Source organism: Herpailurus yagouaroundi, unplaced genomic scaffold (genome assembly GCF_014898765.1).
Source record: "Herpailurus yagouaroundi ecotype Mexico unplaced genomic scaffold, PumYag 213, whole genome shotgun sequence".
Classification (NCBI taxonomy): Eukaryota; Metazoa; Chordata; class Mammalia; order Carnivora; family Felidae; genus Herpailurus; species Herpailurus yagouaroundi.
In genome coordinates this window covers 15,013,192-15,032,007 of record NW_024412444.1, presented here as the reverse complement: position 1 = coordinate 15,032,007, position 18,816 = coordinate 15,013,192, and the positions used below count along the sequence as shown (strand labels likewise).

Genomic DNA, 18,816 nt, shown 5'->3' with positions numbered 1-18,816 from the left:
CATCCTAGGAGTGTGTATGTGCCTGTGGTTACAACCATCTGTGTGTGTGTCTAACTGCAAGCAGGGTTCCCCATGTGTAACTGTGTGTTTGGGTTGGTGGGTGTGCCCGTGTGTGCACACATGTGCGGTTATTCTGGGAAAGACCCTCATGTACCCCCCACCCCAGCTCTTCACAGAGGCCCCCTTGTCCTCAGTCCTGCCGTGAAGGGGCCTTTGTTTCTCTCTCAGGGGGTACCTGGAACTCTCCCTCTGACTGAGCCCAGGGCTTCCCCAATCCTAGGACTAGCTGAGTGACTCAAGGCCTGGGCCTGGCATGGACTATGCCCCCAAGAAGGTCCTATCCTCACCCCTCCCCTTACCATGTGCTGGCAGGAGTGAGTGTGAGCCAGTGACAGCCAGGGTCCCAAGTCTTGCCTCTCAGACCCTTCCAGATCCTCTGACTGGCTGGGCCAGCTGCACCCCTGCACATCTCTCAGATTGAAGCCTGGTCCCCATTCTACCCCAGCCCCTCTCGCTCCCTTCCACTCACTACCTGAGCAGCGGTCATATCCTCCTCTGTAATTACATATTTATGTGACTGTCCCCCACCTTCCTAGCTGTGAGTTCCATGGCCCAGTATGTCTTGTCACTGTGGTGCCTGCTGGCTGGGCCTGAGGAGGGCTGGACTGGGCCTTTGGGACTTAGAGCCCCTACCCCATCGTGTGCAGAATTATGTCACCACCTGTACGTGCTTTCCTGGGAAGAGGGTCCACATCTTTCATTGGTTCTCAGGGTATGACCACCCCTTTGCAATTGCAGAGGCTTCACTCATGCTGCTCAGGCCTCACCTGTGATTCCCACTGGATCCCTGTGGACTGGGTCAGCCTGGCAGAATGATTTTTGAATGTCCCCAGGACATTCATATGTGTGGCCAGAGCTGAGAAGCCCAAGACAGGGACTGAGACAGTGCCCAGAGAACAGACCCAGGTCCTCAACATGCACTTCTCAGACAACTGCACAGGGTACCCGTAGTGAGTACATGAGGCAGGGAAGAAGCTGGCTTCCTGATTCCCCAGGGTTGGCCTTTAGAACTGTCTGGAAGGATATGTAGGAATTCAGGATATTCTGGCTAAGGGAATAGCATATGTAAAAGAGGGGGCTTAAAAGCGAGACAGGAGTTCACAGAGTAGCCAGAGGTGAGACCTGAGGTGAAGCAAGCCAGGGCCAGGCTGAGGTCTGGGGTTTCTCCAAGGGCAGTGGGAGCCCAGGAGGTTTCATGGGTTGGTGGTGACTGGGGTCACTGGGGAAAGGGAGGAGAGTCCACTGCAGTGGTTGGTCTGTGAGGGGCGGGGCAAGAAGGAGCACTCGTGGGGGTTGAGGGTTGGGAGCAAGTGTCTGGACTTGCTCTGGGACTTGGCTATGATCTGAGACCGTAGCTGGTCCTCCTCCAAGACAAAGCTGGTCATATGGAGGCTGGGGCACAGGACCTGGTGGAAGGGCCTTAGAGGGGACCTTGCCTAGCCCTTCCCCTCCCCCACCTCCTGCTCTTCTTGATGAGCCCATTTCCTGGGTTGTGAAACCCCTGTGGCCTCTCTGACTTGCTTCCGTCTGGGAAGGCCATCTGGGGAGGCCATCCTCCCTGCCAAGCCCGGCTGCCTTGCCCTGTTGCTGCTCTGCCAGAGTCAGCCCTGCTCCGTACTACTGATCACACTGTCTTTCACTCGCCTTCACTCCCACTCTCTGGGCCTCATGTGTCCTCCCTCCTTCATTCATCCTTTTAGGCCCAAGTGGGCTAGACCTTGAACTACTTCCCAGGCCGGGTCTGTATACCGAGGAAATCCTGGGCCGACACTGCCTCCACTTTGCAGCCACCTCCACCCAGCCTTGACTGGCAGCGGGTGGTGCCTTCCATGGGCAGGCGACAGGGGCTGGCCCCAAGATTGGGCAGATATGTGTGGGAAAGGGTTGCATGGGAGGAGGGCGTCTTCTGCCCCAGCAGCTGCCCCGGCTCTGTTTGCTTGCCTTTCTCGACCTCAGCCTGCCCCCTCTTATTTCTCTGGCAGATTTTCTTTTTTTTTTTTTTTTTTTTAATTTTTTTTTTTTTTTCAACGTTTATTTATTTTTGGGACAGAGAGAGACAGAGCATGAACGGGGGAGGGGCAGAGAGAGAGGGAGACACAGAATCGGAAACAGGCTCCAGGCTCTGAGCCATCAGCCCAGAGCCCGACGCGGGGCTCGAACTCACGGACCGCGAGATCGTGACCTGGCTGAAGTCGGACGCTTAACCGACTGCGCCACCCAGGCGCCCCTCTCTGGCAGATTTTCTGAGGGAGCCTCCATCTATGTTTGCACACACTCCCCAAGAGCCTGGCCAAGTCTCTCTTCTTGGGGCCCCACTTTGCTCCTCGGTCCAGTGGGCATGTCCCTGTGGCCTATGAGACAGAATCCAGTGCCAGGGAAGGACCGGAGTAGAGGGGCCAGGTCGGGTCTGGGGACCTGGAGACTCTCATTGCAGGACCTCATTCTTGGTTTCCCCCTCCCTGCAAAGAGAGATGGGCGGGTCAGTGTCTAAAGGTCCATCTCTTAGATATGTTTTGACTTAATGGGTTTTGTTTTTCACCTTTAACAAAACTGTTATTGAACAAATTACACGTGATTGCTGTGGAAGAGTTAGAAAGTACACTTCTATTCCGGATGGCACACCTCAGGCCATGTCTCCCACATCACCCCCATTGCTGGAACACACTCACGGTGTACACGTGGATGTGCAGCATGCACACTTGTCCTCTGTGCCCCAGGAGTCCTCACCAGTGCAGTCACTCTGCTCACCTCAAGGTTGGCCTTGTCCACTGCCCTGGATGGCCTGGGAGTACATTGCCCTGGGGGAGGTGACCTGCCTGCTCTGGTCCTGCCCAGCACCACCTTTCCTTACCTCTGGGTGGCTGGTCTAGGGTGGGGTGGGGAGCCGAATCAGTGGGCCCTCATGCCTTGGGACTGGAATCTAGTATGGTCTAGGCTTCCCCAGGTTTTGAGCACCAGAGGCTGGCCCAAGGGGCTGGGATGGGCGGAAAGGTAGAATTCAGGGGTCTGTACCACCCTCATACAGAAAAGGAAGAGGTCCTCAAGGTCAGGTCTAGGACTGGCCCAGAGGGGGTTGGGCAGATAGACTCTGATTAAGCACAGGGCACCACTCTCCTGGTGCCCTTACCCCTCTCCTCGTTTCCTCTGTCCTCAGTGTCTGTGTGTGGTGCTTGGCACATTTATCTGTCTGTACCTTTGCTCCCTCTTTCCCTTTGTCTCTTCTTCCTGACATGGTATACGGGAAAGAACATCGGCTGCAAGATGCAGGCCTGGATTCAAATCCTTCTACCACTTACTGGCTGTGTGACCTTGGGCAGGGCATTTAACCTCTCCAAATCTGTTTCTTCATCAGTAAAATACCCACTTCCAGAACCAGCACGGACACGGAGTGAGCTAATGCCATTACAAGGTTAATCTGGTGTGTGTTGGCCTTAGGGAAGGATGATCCTTCTTATAAGTGAGGGTGCTGAGATTCACCCCCAGATCCTCTGACTCTGTGTCCGGTGCTCCCCCACTGCATAGGGCTGCCTCTGCTATGGGCTGAAGAAACTGGAGAGTAGAGATTAACAGCCCACTGCTAGCTGGGAAAGGCCTGGCTGGCCTCAGCCGGCTCTGAGGGGCAGGTCCTCATGGAGGTCTGTGTGGGATCAGCCCTTGCCACTTCCATGGCCTGGCAGAGCGGCAGTGAGGCTGAGCCAGTGGCCTTCCTTTGGGGCCTGTGGGCCTGGGCCTATTTGCATGGGGGCTATAAATAATCGGCACACCTTGCTTTTGTGCTGTTACTTCAGTCCCTGGTTTCCCCACCAGTGTTCAGACTGCAAGGTAGATGGGCAGCGCTGGCTCCACTGTGCAGGGCCCAAGACCTCTCTCAGGGTCACGTGGTAATAGAAGAAGATCCTGGTTCATGGTGTCTGTCTCCCTCCTGGGGTCTGGGCCGTGCAGTGGGGTGGAGGGCCCATGCCCTAGTTTTAATCTACGAAGTTGGGGCTTGGGTGACCCAACCCTGGGGTTACTGCCGAGTAGCCCCATGGGTCCCCCTCCTCATGGCACTGCGGCCTGGCTGCACAGGTTTGGGGCCAGGGCTGGGGCTTGCTGTGGTTACGGTTTCCCTCCAGTGGCTTCTAACTGAGCAGCAGCTGCTCTGAGTGTGATCATTGGGTGCTGGAGCACAGGCCTGATTGGCGGCCTGCGAGTCTGGGCTCTGCTTCACATTCCTGGGGCTTCTCTGATTCCATCTGCTCCATGCAGCCCCCTGGGGTGGTCCCCATGGACAGAGGTGGGTGAGGTCATGGAGCCTGGGACCATCTGGACTGGGCCCCAAGGGGAGGCGGTGGGGAGGCATCTTGACCGCTTGCCTCAAATGCCCAGATCATTTTGCCACCAAGGCTACCCTGACCCCCTCTCTCGCAGGAACCCAGGCCCCTGCAGCGTGACTACTGCTCCTTTGTCCCTGCCGGTGTGACCACTCAGCCCTCATCCTCTGAGATACTCAGAAAGCCCGTCAGTGCCCCACCCTGGGTCCCAGGGTTATCCTGTTGGGAAGCACACGGCCCAGCGTGTCTGCTGGGGTCGGGCCTGAGGGTTGTGGATGCAAACTTGTGGCAAACGTGTGCTGTGCAGGGGCCCTGCCGATCATCTGGACCCCCCAGGGAGAACTCAGCCGGGTGCTCCACACCTTGGGTCCCCAGGCCAGCAGGGTGGCCTCACGAAGGGCACGATGTCCTTTTTGCCTGACAGTTTGGGACATTCACCCAGATTCACACACACACACACACACACACACACACACACACACACACACACACAGCCAGCCTGGCCCATGGAGCCTGCTCTCTTTCCCATTCACACTAGCTCAGTGCCCACTTTGTGCCACCCACTCACACCTTCAGACACGCCAGCTAACACACTCATACACGCTTGAGTTCAGGGAGGAGCCAGCAGCCCCCCACGGCTGGCTCCTCCTCCCTGCCTACCAAGAGGTCATAGTGGCTGGTTTGGCTGGTCTTACGCTGAAGGCTTTGGGATCTGAGCTCAGATGTGAGCTTACACACCCATTCTGGCTCCTTCTGAGTAGGAGCCAGGCCTGGGCAGGGGACGTGGTGGGGTCTGCTTCGCCTGGCGCACCTCCCCTCTCCCCTGGCTGCTGGCCTCAGAAGACCGGCGGGGCCCCTGGGCTGGGCTTCAGGCTGAGGTCAGTGTTTCCTGTGAGCTCATCTGGGCTGGGAGCTCTCGGCAGACCCGGCTGCTACTCTGGCTGCCTTGTGGAGGAGCTGGGGGAGCTATCCCGGGGGCAGGGCGGCTCTGGCATATTCACATGTATGTGGGGGGGGGGGGGGGCTCGGGGCACGTGTCTGAGACTGCCGCCACGCTGGCTTACGTTCAATATGGAGTGAGTACATACGTATGTGCATGTACATGAGTGAGTGTTCGTTCAACCATGTTTATGGAGCAGCCTCGTGTGTGGGGCCCAGAGCCAGTGTCCACGTAGGTGTATGAGGGTACACCCAGGGGCTTGCACATGTGGCCCTCCTCCAGGAATAACAACCCAAAAGACCCTCAGGGTCACCTCCTTCAGTGACCCTTGATTTGAGGAAGAGCAAGGGATAGGGCGAGATGTGGGGGTGACCTGTGTGGTTTAAAAAACAAATTCAGTGTTACGTTCAACATTAAAATAGTTTTATATTTGGGAAAAATTAGTTGGAAAGCGCAGGCAACCTCTGTAGGATGAGGGGCACCTGACCCAGAGGGGCTGGGGTTCAAAAGGTCAGGGGTGAGGGTGGGGCCTTTCCCTGCCCTGGTCCCTGAATGAAGTGGGTGCTTAATTAGTGGAATCTCAGCTTTAGCTTCTGGCTCAGCCTCAGGGTTTCCGTTTCTCCATCTGAAAGGTGAGGGTGGTCATCTTGGCCCTATTTGTCCTCCTGGGTAGTTATGAATAAAAAACAAACTTCGAAAACCAAGAAGATCTGCAAGGGAACAGGGTGCAGGGAGGCAGGGGTACCGTCCTGCCCATCTTGGCTGGCACTGACGTGCTGGAGCCCAGCATATACTGAGTGCTCAGCACATAGTACGTGCACAGGAATTGTGTATTACAGGGGGCCTTAAATGAGTCTCCAAATAAATGACTCGTGGTCACAGACTCAATGCCTCCAGGGTCCCAGTAGGTTTTGGAAAGGAGTAAAAAGGGGGCCCCTGGCCTGGAGTAGACTGGCAGGGGTGCCAGCCAGCTGTTGCCCAGTGTGCTTGAAGTCACATCTTCATTTTACCAGGGATGCCACAAATCCAGACTTCCAGAAAACTTCTCAGTTTTGACAACGGCAACTAGAACTAGTGCCCTGTAAGCACTAACTCAATGGGCCAAACTCAATGCGGTGAGAGTCCCCCGGGGGCACCCGAGCAGCGCCTCCTGGGACTGTCCCTTGCTGCCCGGCCTCACCCATTCTGTCTGTACAGCCGTACTGCAGGCCCCAGCATGGCACCGTTCCTGCGTATCGCCTTCACCTCCTATGAGCTCGGCTCCCTGCAGGCTGCGGACGAGGCCAGCCAGCCCTTCTGTGCCGTGAAGATGAAGGAGGCACTTAGCACAGGTAGGACTGAGAATCCAGGCTCGGTGGGAGGCCCTGTAGGGCCCATGCCTTGTTCCCCTAGAACTTCCGAGGGATCCTTCTCTTCCTCATCCTCACCTCCCGGCCCAGCCCAGCTGTGGATGTAGGACCGTGAAGACCACCGAGTGCCCGTAGGGCCTCTAGCATTGGCTGTGTAGAGCCTTCTCCAGGGTGATCGTGGGGTGGAGGTGGGGGTGGAGGGGGGATTCTGGCTCCTCCCCCCTTGGTGGGTTCACCCAACAATTTCCTCATGCTCATCTGTGCCAGCCCCTGTGCTGGGCACTGAGGACACTGCCATGCTCCAGGGCTGACTTAGCCCTGCCCTCATGGGGCTCACAGTCAGGTGTGGGAGCCAGACAATGAGTCCCGTGACAGGGAAGCCCACAGGAAGCACTGTCCTAGGCTGGGCTCAGCAAGGTCCTCCTGGAAGAGGCAAACATCTCACACCATTCCTTCTTGCTTCTGTCCTCACTTGCTGAGCCCCTGGCTCATCCCTTAGGTCCCGGCTGAGCTGTCCCTTCTTCCAGGAGGCATTCCCTGACCCTTAGGCTGGGGCATGCCACCTGACCATGACCCAGAGCAGGTCTAAAGCCCTGGCCTTGCTTTCTTCAATCTCATCACAGCTGTGATTTAACATTTACTTGAGGAATTAATGGGCTCATGTCTCTGCCCTGGACTGGGCTCTAGGGAGACAGGCACTGTTTTTCACTTTTCTTTCTGCCGTGTTCTTTACCTCCAAATGCCAAGGCTGGCATGACGGGCCTCCACATTTGTTCACTGAGTGCATGAGGGGAGGTGACAGCTAAGTGGGGCTGAGGAAGAGGGTCACAGGAAGAGGGAAGAGCAGGGGCTGGGATGGGACCTAGCAGGGCTTCCTAGAGGAGCTGCAGGCAGCTGTGTGCTCTGGAGTGTGTTAGGAATGACATGAGGCTAGGGAGGTGAGCAGAGCACAGTCGTGAAGGCGGGGGAGTGGAAATATCAGAGGGAGAGCCAGGCGGATTCTCTCCGGCTGAAGGCTATGGGAAGTCTGGGGGTGGGGTGGTGGGACAGAGGGACCCAAGCCGGACCTTGCCTGCCCGGCCATGTTGCAGAGCGCGGGAAGACACTGGTGCAGAAGAAGCCCACCATGTACCCCGAGTGGAAGTCCACATTCGATGCCCACATCTACGAGGGCCGCGTCATCCAGATTGTGCTGATGCGAGCAGCTGAAGAGCCGATGTCTGAGGTGACAGTGGGTGTGTCGGTACTGGCTGAGCGCTGCAAGAAGAACAACGGCAAGGCCGAGTTCTGGGTGAGGACGTGAGGGCTGCAGCGTGGGCATGCACGTGTGTGGGCCCCTGGGTGAGCCTGGCTGCAGGGTGCAGGTCCTGTCTGGCCACTGGAGCAGCTCTGCGATCGGTGCTGGCTCTGTGATTTACCAGATCCCAGCCCCTCTGAGCCCAGTTCTGAATCTGTAAAAGGAGAAGCTAGTAAAAGACCCCACCTCAGGGTCATTTGTTCAGGTGACATGAGTCACTGGATGCCAAGGGCTTATGTAGCGCTGGGCACACAGTAGGTGCTAAAGGGAGCCATCCTTGCCATTGCGACTACTCTTTTCCCTTTTAGTTTTGTGAAAGCACGATATGCACAAGGTAAAACATTTCAGAATGTATGTAAGGGTATGTCCTGGCCCCACCACCAGGCACCGCACCCACTTCTCAGAGGCCCCCATTGTTCCAAGTTCTGTTTGGAGCCTTCACAGATATTCCAGGCCCAGGCAGGCATTAGGGAACACACTTATGTCTCCTCAACAGTGAGGAGGTGGGAGAAAGAGAAGGCTTATGGCCATCACTCACCTGCTGAAACCTGGACTTCGCACATGCATATGGCCATGTGGCCCTTATGGCCACGGGATGTCAGTGCTGGCAGAGCACCTCTTGCCCCCTGGGGTTACATGTGGGCTCCTGCAGCCAAGATGTCCCCACTGGAAAGACACTATGACCATGAGGGACTCTGGCGAGCCTCCAGTGAGGCATGAAGGGGCCAGGAGAGAAGTTGACCTAGGGCTGTACGAACACTTGGCAGGTCAGGTAGAGATACTTGCTGTGCTGTCTGTCTACTCCACCAAGAAACGATATCAGTCACCAGGCATGGGTGTTGGCAGAGGTGAAGGTCCTGCCAGAAGCAGCCAGTCTATGTGAGGAGACTGGGCATACAGAGACTCGGACACAGAGAGAACCAGCGTGGGTGTCTCAACACGCATGTGTCTGTGTCTCTGTGTGTGCAGGGACTTGGGGGTGTGGGGGGGGGGCATTCTAAGATCCTTGTTAAGGGGGCAGCCAGGAGTGGGGGTGGGGAGTTTCCCTTCCCACTCTGTTCCCGGGCCATGTGGCCGGGCTGGGTGTGGGCTGGATCTTTTCACTTCCCCAAATGTAATAATACCTCTGGGTAGAGGGTGGGGGCGGGGCTCAGGGGCGGGGCCGTGCCCACACTGGGCAGACAGGTGTCTGGCTAGGCTGCCAGGACTCCCTTGGCCTTGGGGGACCAACCATGGGGGCGGGTTCTGAGTCCAGCATGGCTGGAGCCCGCCCTCATTGACCCCCCACCCCCACCCCTTCCCTACCCTCACCCCTGCAGCTGGACCTGCAACCCCAGGCCAAGGTGTTGATGTCTGTGCAGTATTTCCTGGAAGACATAGGTAAGACCCTCCCTATCTGGGCTGGGGGTGTAGGTTCAGAGGCCAGAGCCAGGACAGAACCTTAGGGAAGCAGTCCCTGTGGGCAGTCTGTCCAGGGCCACCCTGGGAGGGACTACAGGAATGTTACTCTTTCCGGGGCTGGGGCTGACTTCACTACTCCACGGCCGCCAGATTGCAAACAGTCTATGCGGGGTGAAGACGAGGCCAAGTTCCCAACAATGAACCGCCGTGGAGCCATCAAGCAGGCCAAGATCCACTACATCAAGAACCATGAGTTTATTGCCACCTTCTTCAGACAGCCCACCTTCTGTTCTGTATGCAAAGACTTTGTTTGGTGAGGGCTGGCTGTGCCTCTTGAGAGTGGGGTCTGGGGAGGGAGGGCCCCACACCCAGAACTCACCCTGCCTGGGGATTTGCCTTTCAGGGGTCTCAACAAGCAAGGCTACAAATGCAGGCGTAAGTGTCTCCACTGCCCGGTCTGTTTGCACACGTGTGTCTGCCAGTACCCGCGTGCGTTCTCAGGAAAGCCCATGTCCCTGTGCAGGGATCACATGTCTAGACTCTGTGTGCTTGTATGCGTGCATGTGAGATTTTCCACGTCAGAGTGTCTGTGTACGAGAACCACACTCAGTGGGTGCATGAGCGGGCTTGCTCTGGCTCATGAAAGCCGGTTCTCTGTGTCTTTTCCCAGGCTTTGGCGCAGTATTTACATAGAAATCAGCCAATGCTACTTATCACGGCTCTTTTCCCCTGCAGAGGCTATTAGACCTTTTACAGTATACCCTTGGCTGCACATGTGCTTCTGTTTAGACATGTGTGTATATCGGTACACACATATAAGACACCTCCACAGTGGTGCTGGTTCTGAACACAAGCTCTGGGGGCACCTGGATGGCTCAGTCAGCTAGTCGTTCAACTTCGGCTCAGGTCATGATCTCATGGTTCATGGGTTCGAGCCCCACGTTAGGCTCTGTGCTGACAGCTCAGAGCCTAGGGCCTGCTTCAGATTCTGTGTCTCCCTCTCTCTCTGCCCCTCCTCCACTCACGCTCTGCCTCTATCTCAAAAATAAATAAACATTAAAAAAAAAATTGAGCACAAGCTCTGGAGCCAGATGGCCTGGGTTTGAATCCTAACTCTGCCACTTCCTATTTGTAGGGCCTTAGAGTGACTTAACCTTTCTGTCCCTCAGTAAAATGGGGATAATAGCCTTTATGAAGATCAAATGGGATAAAATATATAAAGCGGCAGTTTAGGTGACTGGCACATAGTAAGCATTTTATATAGAGAGCGTATTGTCATTACGCAGAAGTGTGTATATTCTGGTGTCTCTGTGGTGGTGTGTGTGTGTGTGTGTGCAAGTGCATGCATGTGCATGAGAGAGCTTAGGACCCGTTTGCTGTCCCAAGCATAGCAGAGAGACAGGGGGCTCTCTGCCTGCAGTCCTCTCACCGCCATACTCTGTGCCCTCATTGCTGCCCCCACTGCCCACTAGGACCCCTTGAACCTTCCCTAATCTCTGAGATCCTCCGATTGGCCCGCCCTCCCTGCTCCTCCCCTTTCCAGGCCCCTCCTACGAGGGCAGGCAGGAGGAGAGAAAAAGCAAGCTGTGGGCCCCAGGCGTCTGTGGGGTGAGGGTGTGGGCGAACAGGGAGAACAGTGGCTTTGTATAGAGGGCTGGACTGGGCCAGCGGGCGCCAGCTCACAGCTCTGCCCCTCCTGGTGCCTTCCCATCCCCCTCCTGGCCTGTGCCTCCTCAAGAATGCAACGCTGCCATCCACAAGAAATGCATCGACAAGATCATCGGCCGGTGCACCGGCACCGCAGCCAACAGCCGGGACACCATAGTGAGGCTGGGCCCAGGGCGGGGGACCTGGGGGGGCTTGGCCAGCTGGGAGGGATTTGGGTTCTCCCCACCCCTTCCCTGTGGAGTTTGCCCTTCTCCCCATTTTTCTTGGTTGCCTCCTTGGACTTCCAGATTGCCCAGTTCCTGCACCTTCCCCCCTGCCCCCCCCCCCTACCCCATGGCCCAGTGGAGCCCTTTTGAGCATCTTGCCATGCAAGGGGTTGAGGAGAGCTAGGGGTTGAGGAAGGAGCTAGAGCTGGCATGTGACCGTCAACCTGTGACACTCTGCTTCCCAGTTCCAGAAAGAACGTTTCAACATCGACATGCCGCACCGATTCAAGGTTTACAACTACATGAGCCCCACCTTCTGTGACCACTGTGGCAGCCTGCTGTGGGGGCTGGTGAAGCAGGGACTAAAATGTGAAGGTGCGTGCCACCCAGCTCCGGGGACTAGGGCTGGGCAGGAGGGCACTCCCAGCTGGTGCCTACCCACCCAGACCTCCTAAACTCCCACTAACTAATGCTGCCTTTGCCCCGCTGCTGGGGAAGGCCTCGATGTCCTCTACCCACTGGCTTCCCCATTTACCTGCTGTGTGACCAGGAGTCCCCACTGCTCTGAGCTCAGTGTCCTCAAGTGGAAGATAGGGGTAAGAGTAGAGTAGGGCCCAGGGAATCACTGAGGGACAAGCAGGCGGAAGGTGTTGAGCAAACATGTTTCACAGACCCCTTCCCTGGCCCCAGGCTTTAGTGAAGCAGAAACAGGAGGCCCCCTGAGAGGAAAAGTGGCTTGTCTAGGTTGCCCTAGACATTCTTTGAAGGGTTTAGAGTTAGGTCTCCTATCTTGTGCCTTTTTTTTCTTCTTTAAATAATGAAAGATTTAAATCACTCACAATGGCTTCAGATGCATTTTTTTTTAAAGACCAGAAACCTGGCAGACTCCACCAAAGCCCTGCTTCCTCCCGCTCCCTCCTCCCCTCCTCCCCTCCTCCCCTCCTCCCCTCCTCCCCTCCTCCCCTCCTCCCTGCACTTGGCTGAGCCTGGGGGAACGGGGACAGTTCTCCCAGAGCCTGCCGGCAGCCTGTCAGGCCCTGCCTGAGCGGGGGCCCTGATGGCCCTGTGTCTGCTTCACCCCAGACTGTGGCATGAATGTGCACCATAAGTGCCAGAAGAAGGTGGCCAACCTCTGTGGCATTAACCAGAAGCTCTTGGCTGAGGCGTTGAACCAAGTGAGCCAGGTAGGCAGACACGGTGGGAACCCTGGACACAAGGTGGCAGGATTGGGGGTGGGCCGTCAGGGCTCATGCTACTATTAGAGAACCCTGGGGTGGGGAGTGGGTGGGCAGCATTTGTATTCATGACCCCACTTCTGGAAGATGTAGTCCAAGAATTAGCAGAAGGTGGTGGGCTTGTTCTCATATGTGGTTGTGTACTTGGTGAGCCCAGAGGACCACAAGGTTGGAATGCTTGGAACTAAGAGCCCTTATTGTGTGTATGTTTTATGTGTTGTGTATGTTGTGTGTTTGGGTGTGGGTGGAGCTTGAGAAATGCCATAACACTTTAAGGTAAAATTCTAGAATCAATTACCAGTGAAGGCAACACAAATAATCCATTGAGTAAGTGGTGAGAGGGTTCAATGTACAAAATTTTCTTTCTATTCAGTGCCTTCCAGGCCATCAAGGTATCCCTGTGCTACAGGGTGTGTGTGTGTGTGTGTGTGTGTGTGTGTGTGTATGTGTGTGTGTATGTGTGCGCGCGCGCACGTGCGCTCCCTGGAGTCCTGGGCTTTGCCCCTGCTGTCCCCCATTGGTTTTGAGAGTGGAGTCATGGATGGTTGGGGTCCTCCTTCTTGGCTGAGAGTTCTGATCCTGGTATGACTGACTGGATGTCTCCCTAACCTCTACCCTCTCCTCTAGAGACCCTTCCGGAAGTCAGAAACAGAGCCTGTTGGGATCTACCAGAATTTTGAGAAGAAGCCAGAAATCTCTGGAGAAATTGTCCCAGGTGAAGCTGGGCCCATTTACCCCCGGAAAGTTCCCACTCCCCACTAGGACCCAAGATGGGACCCAACCTCCCTCTACTGTTGAGACCTGAAGGGAGACACCACCCCTGGAGAGGGAGTCCCTTCCTCTTTGAGGCCCCTTACTCCACCCCACCTCTTGGCCCCAGGGGAGGGGACTCAGCAGACAGACACCTGAGTCTAAAGTGCCATCTCTTGGGCAGACAATGGGACCTACGGCAAGATCTGGGAGGGCAGCACCAGGTGCAACATTGAGAACTTCACCTTCCACAAGGTCCTGGGCAAAGGCAGCTTTGGGAAGGTAAGGGGCTATTTGGCCCTGGGGCAACTCAATGGACCTGGGCCCAGGAACCCAGAAGCCCAGGGGCACCTGCATCCCACCCTACCTGGCTTCTTCCTGATGGGGGGCGGTTGTGGTGTCCTAGCTTTTGGCCTGGCCTTCCCCCGCTCGTCATCCTGCCCACCCATCAGGTGCTGCTTGCAGAGCTGAAGGGCAGGAAGGAGTTCTTTGCGGTCAAGGCCCTCAAGAAGGACGTGGTTCTGATCGATGATGATGTGGAGTGCACCATGGTGGAGAAGCGGGTGCTGGCACTCGCCTGGGAGAATCCCTTTCTCACCCACCTCTTCTGTACATTCCAGACCAAGGTACCCAGCCCTCCCACTGTCATTGTGTCTGGAGCCACAGCCCCCCTTGGCCTCCCAGCGGGGCCATGTCTCCCCTGCTTGTGTCCTCCAGGGCAGAGTTGTCCCCTACTTCCTTCCGCCCTTGGTAGCCCTCAGTAGAGTTGCTTCAGCCCTTTTCTGTGCCTCTGCTCACCGCTTTTTCCACCCCAGGACCACTTGTTCTTCGTGATGGAGTTCCTCAACGGGGGGGACCTGATGTACCACATCCAGGACAAAGGCCGCTTCGAGCTCTACCGTGCTACGTATGTGAGGGACCTGTGGGGGGAGGAGCCCTGCTGGTCTGCCCTCTTTTCCTTCTTCCCTGTCCCTGGAGAAGCCAGCCTGGGCTAGAGCTGGGCTTGGAGAGATTTGGGGTGCCTGGGGCTGTCCCCACCATATGGGAAGCCACGGGTGGTGAGTGAGCTCTGGCTGACAGCACAGCACAGGCGTACTGGGGTCCTGTCCCCTGCTCCTTGAGCCTCAGCCTGGGCAGCCTTGCAGATGGTAATGCTGTACAACACAGGACCCTGGTGTGTGGCCCCCAGACTAGTATGTACCCCTTCCCAAACTCTGTGGTGTGTGTGTGTGTATGTGTGTATGTCTGTATAAATGTATACACTCATGACAGAACTGTCTCATTTGGAGCTTTTCCTTAATAATTTTCTTTTTGGTTGCCAGGCCCCCTCCCCCTCTTGCCTGATACAAGATGTGCTTAATCAGACCCAGGTGGCCCATGGGGTTTTTTGCAGCATTTTCTGACCCTGGGGATAGGGGTGAGGGCCCAGGAAGAAGCAGGAGTTGGTCACGGAAATCCCAGAACACTTCGTCTCTCTCTGTCATCCAGGTTTTATGCAGCCGAGATAGTCTGTGGACTACAGTTTCTACACAACAAAGGGATCATTTACAGGTATGAGGAGGGGAGTGGTTGGGAGCCTTTCAGGAGGGAAAGCTCCAACCCATCATATCCCCCACAATGCTCTGAGTGAGGCCCAGCCCAGCCATGGCCCTATCTCTGCTTAGAGTCGGTTGTTAGTTGGGTGTTTGCCTAAACCTCCTACTCCATTGCTGGGATTCCTGTGGCCCCTCTGCTGAGGCTGGCCCAGCTCCAGGCACTGGGGACTCATTGCCCATACTTGGTTCCACTGGTGGGAGTATGCACTGCCTGGTAGTGTCTCCCTTCCTTGGAGCAATCGGTCTTGCTCCGAGGCCCCATCTGAGCAGTCTAAGCTTCCATCAGTAGGGACTGGTTCCATCAATTCTCACCCAATAAATGACAGTCCCGTCCTGCAGTGGATTAGTAAGGACCCATCAGAAAGGCTGACTGTGCACTGATGTGGGACGGGGCTAAGCTACGTTGCCAGGTGGGTTACTAATCCGTGGGACAGTGTGCCTTGAAGATTAGGATTCAGGATTTAGAAGGTGGAGGCGAGCGGCACATGGTGATGTGCTTGTCCGTGCCTGGGATCGCTCTGGGTATCGAGGTTAGGGAAAATGGACTTTGTGCTGTTTGCCCTTCTCTGGTACTTGTTACCGTGTGCATAAATTACCTCCTCCAACCACAGACTGTGTAGAGCAGATGTGGTCCCTGCCCTCATGGAGTCAGACCAAACTGAGCTCAGGGCCGCCTCCACTGCTGACCAGCTAGGTGACCCTGGGCAAGTGACATCACCGCTCTGAGCCTCGATTCGGGCTTTAGGAAGTAGGATGGTGTATATCCAGCATGTAGCACACCAGCAGGTGTTTTGCAGGGAACACCCGTTTTTAGCACGTCTTTCTCCTTCTGCATCCTTGCCTCTTTGTCATTCCCTTGTCCCCTTGGGGAGATGCCTAGGCTTACAGGGTTGGAAATGGGGCCATGGGGGCTGAGGGGAGAGGAGGGGGATTGGTCCCTGATGACTCCCTTTCCCACACCATCCTCTCAGGGACCTCAAGCTGGACAACGTGATGCTGGACCAGGATGGCCACATCAAGATCGCCGACTTTGGGATGTGCAAGGAGAACATCTTCGGGGAGAAACAGGCCAGCACCTTCTGTGGCACCCCTGACTATATCGCCCCCGAAGTGAGTGGGCACCGTCCCAGCCACCAGCCCAGTGAGATACCTTGTCTCAGTGGGGGTGGGGACTGTGATGTCCGAGCCACAGCTAGGAGGGTGAAGAGGCCTGGTGGGTGCTGCTCATGCCCTGGGGCACCTCTCAGCTCCTGCACCCCTTCTCCTGTCCCAGATCCTGCAGGGCCTGAAGTACTCATTCTCCGTGGATTGGTGGTCCTTTGGAGTCCTTCTCTATGAGATGCTCATTGGTCAGTCCCCCTTCCATGGTGACGATGAGGACGAACTGTTTGAGTCCATCCGTGTGGACACACCACATTATCCCCGCTGGATCACCAAGGAGTCCAAGGATATTCTGGAGAAGGTGGGAGGCCCCGGGCTGGGCTGGCTGCAGCAGGGGTCAGTACACATTCAGATCGTGGGATGGCCAGAAGCCCCTCATCTCTGGAATGGTAGCCTCACTGATGCTCTGGTCCTAACACACCGGGGGGTATCGCTCGCTCTCCGTGTTCCTGGGAGCTCCTGAGTCCACTGCGCCGAGTCAGCCTGGTATGGTGATTATGAGCTTAGGGTCATAAGCTGAAGCTCAACTGAGTCTGTCTCCTTGTCTGCAAAATGGAGGCTTCAGGGGAAACTGCCTCACAGAGTTTTTGGGAAAAAAACCATAAACGTGTGGTGCTCAGGTCTATGCCAGGCAGACAATAAACACCCAATGAACTCTACTGCTTTTAAGCACGGTCCCACCAGCAGGAAGTCCTGGCAGCCCTACTCCATGGACTGTCATCTCTGAGGGGCCCAGCAGTGCAGCGGGGCCGGAGAGGACCCTCTTGGCTCCAGGGGCCCTGGGTTGTGCTGCTGGGTTGGACTAGACCCGCCTGGGCACCCCTGGGCCTGCTCGGGGGGTTTGTGGAGGCTCTGGCCTCCCTGCAGCCCTCAGGTGCTAACCAGGGCCCCTACTGGGTTGCAGCTGCTTGAAAGGGATACAACCAAGAGGCTGGGAGTGACAGGGAACATCAAAATCCACCCCTTCTTCAAGACCATCAACTGGACTCTTCTGGAGAAACGAGCCGTGGAACCGCCCTTCAAGCCCAAAGTGGTACGTGATCCCACTCCCATGGAGGCCCCTACTGGATGTTGCCCTCCGCTGCCTTCCTGTTGGGCATCTCCTTTGCTCTGTTTCTCTCTTGCTTCATTTACATGCCTTCCTCCTCTCCATTCTGCCAGCAAACCCGCTTTCCCGGCCTCACGTGCACATTCGGTCACAGCCTCTACCCTTGTGTTCTCACCCTCTCTCTCCCTCACTCAGTCAGTCAAGAAACAGTGGGAACTGCAGATCCAGACATTCTTTAGGGCCCCCTGTATGCAGGCGACTAGGCTGTGGGAAGCAGAGTTAAGACCTCGCTCCCTCCCTCCCATCTGTCTTCCAAGAAATACTGGAAATGCTGGGAGCCTGCTGGCTGCCTGTTGAGTGCCTGATAGGTACCGTGCTGAGCTGCACTCCCAGGCCCAGAGCCAGAGAAACTCCAGCCCCTGGGGGAGATCATCACTTGCACACTGATGATCATTTGTGATAGGAAACGACAGTACGAGAGCTGTCACAAGGCCACACATGACCAGTTGTCACTGGGCGGGGGTGGGAGGGTCTGTCAGCAGGAGCCCAGATGTAGAGAACAGAGTGGGTCTGAGAAGAAGTGGGGTATGGGCAGGGTGGGGAGACTAGGCCAGGCAGAGGGCAGCTGCGAGGCATTCCAGACAGAGGAGGAATGTTCACACAAAGGCCCAGAATCTACAGAGGCCACCTAGGAGCCAGCAGGAGAGCAGAGGCAGGTTCGGGCCAGAATTCTTAGGTAAGAAGTTAGACTCTGTAGCCCTTCTCTGACCATAGCTCTTCCCTCTCGCTCCCTTTGTCTCTGTCAGGACACACTGCCCCCAGGCAGGCAGCCTGTGTAATGTGCCCCACATTTGTGTTTTGTCACCAGAGAGCATCGCCCTTGCTCCAGGGGTCTCAAACTCGGGGTCCCCTGGGCTGGGCACCGTATCACCAGGCCAGGCCAGCTGTAGGAAGGCCACACAGCCTGCTTTCAGTCTCTCGCTTTTGCTAGAAAGAGGGGCCGATTTATTTCTCTGCACTAGAAAACACAGGGCAGGTGTGTAGGTCAGCAGGGCCGTCAGTGGGAAATGATGGGGCCTCTGGCGAGCTGTCCGAGGGGCTTCAGTACCAAGAGTGGACCTCCCGGGAAATGGGGCCAAGGCTGTTTGCTCTGCCAGTTTTCAAAAGAAGCCAGAAATCTGGGTTTTTGTGTCAAATTGTCCAATTTTAAAATAATTGGCTAGGGGCGCCTGGGTGGCTCAGTCTGTTAAGCGTCCAACTTTAGTTCAGGTCATGATCTCGCAGTTCGTGGGTTTGAGCCCCGCATCGGGCTCTGTAATGACAGCTCGGAGCCTGGAGTCTGCTTTGGATTTTGTGTTTGCTCCTCTCCCGCTCATGCTCTGTCTCTCTCTCTCTGAAAAATAAATAAACATTTTATATATATATATATATATAATTCTTTTAAAAAATAAAAAATAAAATAATTGACTCAAATCCCATTAAAACCCAGTACCAGTCAAAATGATTGTACCTACCTGCTCAGTTTGACCTGAAGGCCACCAGCCTGAGATCTAGTATCATTCCATTGTATCCCCAGAAGCAGACTTGGCAAACTTTTCCTGGAACATGCTGGTGCTAAATATTTCAGGCTTTGCAGGCCAGTCTCAAAGCAGCCATAGAAGATTTATCAACGAATGTGTATAGTCTTACACTAATAAAACTTTATTTACAGGCACTGAAATTTGGATTTCATTTAAATTTTACGTATCATGAAATATTAGTCTCCTTTTGATTTTTTTCCCCTAAACATTAAA

At 55.7% G+C, this 18,816-nt stretch overlaps 1 protein-coding gene across 1 annotated transcript in view; it reads left to right on the top strand.

The window, feature by feature from the left end:
* Positions 1 to 18,816, top strand: part of PRKCD (protein kinase C delta) — a 30,056-nt gene that overhangs the window by 9,666 nt on the left and 1,574 nt on the right. Inside the window, exons 3-18 of the mRNA XM_040454799.1 lie at positions 6,511 to 6,644; positions 7,754 to 7,953; positions 9,279 to 9,339; positions 9,511 to 9,673; positions 9,764 to 9,795; positions 11,099 to 11,184; positions 11,480 to 11,609; positions 12,318 to 12,418; positions 13,097 to 13,184; positions 13,404 to 13,501; positions 13,672 to 13,845; positions 14,035 to 14,126; positions 14,708 to 14,770; positions 15,786 to 15,924; positions 16,088 to 16,276; positions 16,880 to 17,008. Of these exons, the coding sequence (XP_040310733.1) occupies positions 6,530 to 6,644; positions 7,754 to 7,953; positions 9,279 to 9,339; positions 9,511 to 9,673; positions 9,764 to 9,795; positions 11,099 to 11,184; positions 11,480 to 11,609; positions 12,318 to 12,418; positions 13,097 to 13,184; positions 13,404 to 13,501; positions 13,672 to 13,845; positions 14,035 to 14,126; positions 14,708 to 14,770; positions 15,786 to 15,924; positions 16,088 to 16,276; positions 16,880 to 17,008 (1,860 nt within the window). The 5' untranslated portion in view covers positions 6,511 to 6,529. The remainder of the gene's footprint in view (positions 1 to 6,510; positions 6,645 to 7,753; positions 7,954 to 9,278; positions 9,340 to 9,510; positions 9,674 to 9,763; positions 9,796 to 11,098; positions 11,185 to 11,479; positions 11,610 to 12,317; positions 12,419 to 13,096; positions 13,185 to 13,403; positions 13,502 to 13,671; positions 13,846 to 14,034; positions 14,127 to 14,707; positions 14,771 to 15,785; positions 15,925 to 16,087; positions 16,277 to 16,879; positions 17,009 to 18,816) is intronic.